Raw genomic sequence first — 3,182 nt, forward strand, 5'->3', positions numbered from 1 at the left:
CTGCTACATCGATGTTCATAGCAGCTCAATTCACAATAGCAAGACTGTGGAACCAACCTAGATGCAAATTTCTTCTTAAACGCCTTCACTAGTTTCTTTTTATCGTAATCATCAGCGATCCCTTGGACAGTAGTAAGGGTCTTCCTGCCGTTTCTCTGTTGAATTCTTATATGGTTATAATCCTCAGTGCCAGCAGGAAGCAGGTCATCACCCTTACTTGCATCAGCAAAGGGGTGGAAAGAGTGGAGGTTCTGGATAGTGGACATACCGTAGGATTCCTTTTCCTCGGTGGAAATGGCCTGTGGAAGGCAGCTGTGGGAAAAGGCGGGCGGGGGGGACTGAGCGTCGGGAAGCGAGGGGGCTCGAGGGGGAGGCTGCTGAGTCCTCGGCGGCGGCTCAGTGACTGGGGCGGAGGGGCGGTGCCTGTATTCACTTATATAGCCGCCCCTGTGACGCCAGCGCGCTGCCCTCACGTCCCGGCCCCACCCACGGCGTCATGCTCCCAAGCGTCCGGGAGCCACTGCTTCCAATTGGTCCGGGGGCGGGGACGCGGTACGGCGCCTGCGCAGGAACTTTGCTGCGGGAGGGCGTCCCGAAGACTCCGGGAGATGTGGGAGGGAGAGAGAGAGAGCTTGGTTTGCCTTGGCGCCTGCGCCGTGCGGGTGGAAGTCTGTCTGGGCTGCGGAGAAACTGGCTGAGGATTCGAGCGCGCCTGCGCACTATGGCATTGGCACGTTCCGCCTTCCTGACCCAGTTGCGGCCCTTCCTGCTCTGATGGGTTTTCGTGGGGTGAGATTGGCTCTCCTTAGAGGGGTTTTGATACTGAGCCTCCCAAATGCAACGGTATGTGTTACTCACCTATATACTTAGCGGTCTACCCATTCGGTCATAAAAAGATGACCGAAAAAGAGATTAGGGTAGCACTTGGATTATTTAGTCAACATAACATACTATAATCGAAACTTTAGATTATCGTTTGATTAATCTATTCTAAAAATGGGTTAACACCATCCAGAATTCTCATTCAGATTAGATTAATCTACCTAAGCAGTATGCCCAGCTCACTAGTGTGAGTTCAGGGGGTCGTAACTGGTTCTTCACTAGCACCCCCCCCTTCCCCACCCACCAGAGGTCAGGCACCAGAGGGTGTCCCTTGTGTCATACAAGCTGTCTGGAGTACAGTCTATCCAAAACTTAGATGGAATGTTTCCTTCAAAACAATTAACCTTTCTTGCTCTATTTATTGAAACACTCTCAGTTGTTGAGTGAGTGGTGTCAAAAGATCAGGGATTTTAGACCCAGAGAACTCCAGGAGTGAGGCAGGTCAGATAAAGGAAAGACAAAGCCAAGGGTTATGTAAAGGGGTGCAGGTGGGGGCTGGGTGAGAACTGGAGTGCAGTATCTGGAAATCCAAGAACTTATTTAAAAAAATTTTTTTTTTAAAAAAAATTATTATTATTTTTAATGGTACTGGGGATTGAACCCAGGGGTGCTTAACCACTAAGCGACATCCCCAGCCCTTTTTATATTTTATTTAGAGACAAGAGTCTTGCTAAGTTGCTTAGGTCCTTCTTCTTAGGTTGCTGAGGCTGGCGTTCAACTTGAATCCTCCTGCCTCAGCCTCCTGAGCTACTGGGATTACAGGTGTGCACCACCACACCCGTATAGTCTCTCTTTAATTTTTAAATATTGACAATAAGTTGAATATTTGGAAAAAGTGAAAGCCAACCCTGCCTTCCCCTCCCCAAATGTGTGCTGGCCTTGTGGACAGTCAGTTTTTGCCCCTGTCAGGGTCACTGCCCTCCTGGAGGTGAAGGTTAGTGGGAGAGAGATAAAATAAACAAAAACATAGTGACAAATTGTGAGAGGTGCCCCAAAGGGTAAATGGGGTGATGTGACAGAGTGACAGGGCCAGGTTTCTTCTTCAGAAGGCGTGATCAGAGAAAGTCCTGTGAGGAGGAGACCTCTGAACTAGCACTTTTGTACCAGGGGTTCACTTGATGCTTTGACTATATCCCTTGTGGCTTTGAAAATTACATGTTTTCTTTTTCCCAACCTTCTTCTCCCTGACCTTCTCCTCCCTGATCTTCTTTTCCCTAACCTTCTCCTCCCTGATCTTATTCTTCCTGATTTATCCTTTCTAATCTCATTTTTTCTGTATCACCTCTTTAAAACCCCCCTGTTCCTGCTGATGGGCAGGATCACAGCCTTTGGGACAGTAGTCCCCTTTGTTTCTCCTTTGCTAGCAAAGCAATAAACCTTCTTTTTCCTTTTTCTCAAAACCCTGTCCTCGTTATTAGATTGGCATTGGGGACAAGGACCGAGCTTTGGGCAGCACTTTGAGGGTGGGAAGGAGTCCACTGTGGAGCAGAGAAGGAACCCTCACAGACTCAAAAGCTTTGAGGGAGGAAAAACTAGCTATACTTGACAATTTGTTTTGATTCTATTTTACTAATAATCTTTTGATTAATACTATGGCTTCCTTGACATTGGAAAGGAGAGCCATGGCTGTAAATCATGGACATCCCAATCACATGGTCATCTGGGTTTGAAAAGTCAAGGGCCCAGCCTGCCATCCTGGGGACCTCTCCACTCAGGGATATGGCTCTGCTGGAAAGGGTTTGGGGGATCGTGAATGAGTCAGGTGTCCTTACTAGTGTGTACATAATATTTTGTATTGTAAAATTTGAAAATCATGATGTGGTTGTTATGGTTTAAATCTGAGGTGTCCCTCAAAAGCTCATGGATGAGACAATACTAGAACATTACGAGGTGAAATGACTGGGTTATGAGAGATGTAATCAGTGCATCAGTCCATTGATAGGGATTCACTGGGTGGTAACTGGGGGCAGGTATGGTGTGGCTGGAGGAAGTGGGTCACTGGGGGTGTGCCTTTGGGGTACATATTTTGTCCCTGTTGAGGAACAGCTTTCTCTACTTCCTGATTGTTCTTTCCAGAGCTGCTTTCCTCCTCCACACCCTTCGGCCATGATGTTCTACCTCACTTTGAGTCCATGGAACCGGCCATCTGCAGACTGAGACCTCTGAAACTGAATGCCAAATAACCTTTTTCTCCTGTCAAATTGTTCTTGGCAGGTCTTTTGATCACAGCAGTGAATAAGCTGACTAAAACAGTGGTCTAATTTATCAATTTTTCCATTTAGAAAAAGATTGTTTTTTTA

The 3,182-nt window shown here is 47.1% G+C and overlaps 1 protein-coding gene across 4 annotated transcripts in view; it reads right to left on the reverse strand.

Moving 5' to 3' along the window:
* Positions 1-421, reverse strand: part of Eif1 (eukaryotic translation initiation factor 1) — a 3,574-nt gene extending 3,153 nt beyond the window's left edge. Inside the window, exon 1 of one of the 4 annotated variants that reach the window (XM_048791494.1) lies at positions 70-421. In XM_048791494.1, coding sequence (XP_048647451.1) covers positions 70-266 — 197 coding nt within the window. In that variant the 5' untranslated portion in view covers positions 267-421. The remainder of the gene's footprint in view (positions 1-69) is intronic. The other 3 variants (XM_048791490.1, XM_015495724.2, XM_015495723.2) reach the window with 3 other exon arrangements.
* Between the last annotated feature and the right edge of the window lie 2,761 nt (positions 422-3,182).

The sequence above is a fragment of the Marmota marmota genome, unplaced genomic scaffold (assembly GCF_001458135.2).
Source record: "Marmota marmota marmota unplaced genomic scaffold, marMar, whole genome shotgun sequence".
Classification (NCBI taxonomy): Eukaryota; Metazoa; Chordata; class Mammalia; order Rodentia; family Sciuridae; genus Marmota; species Marmota marmota.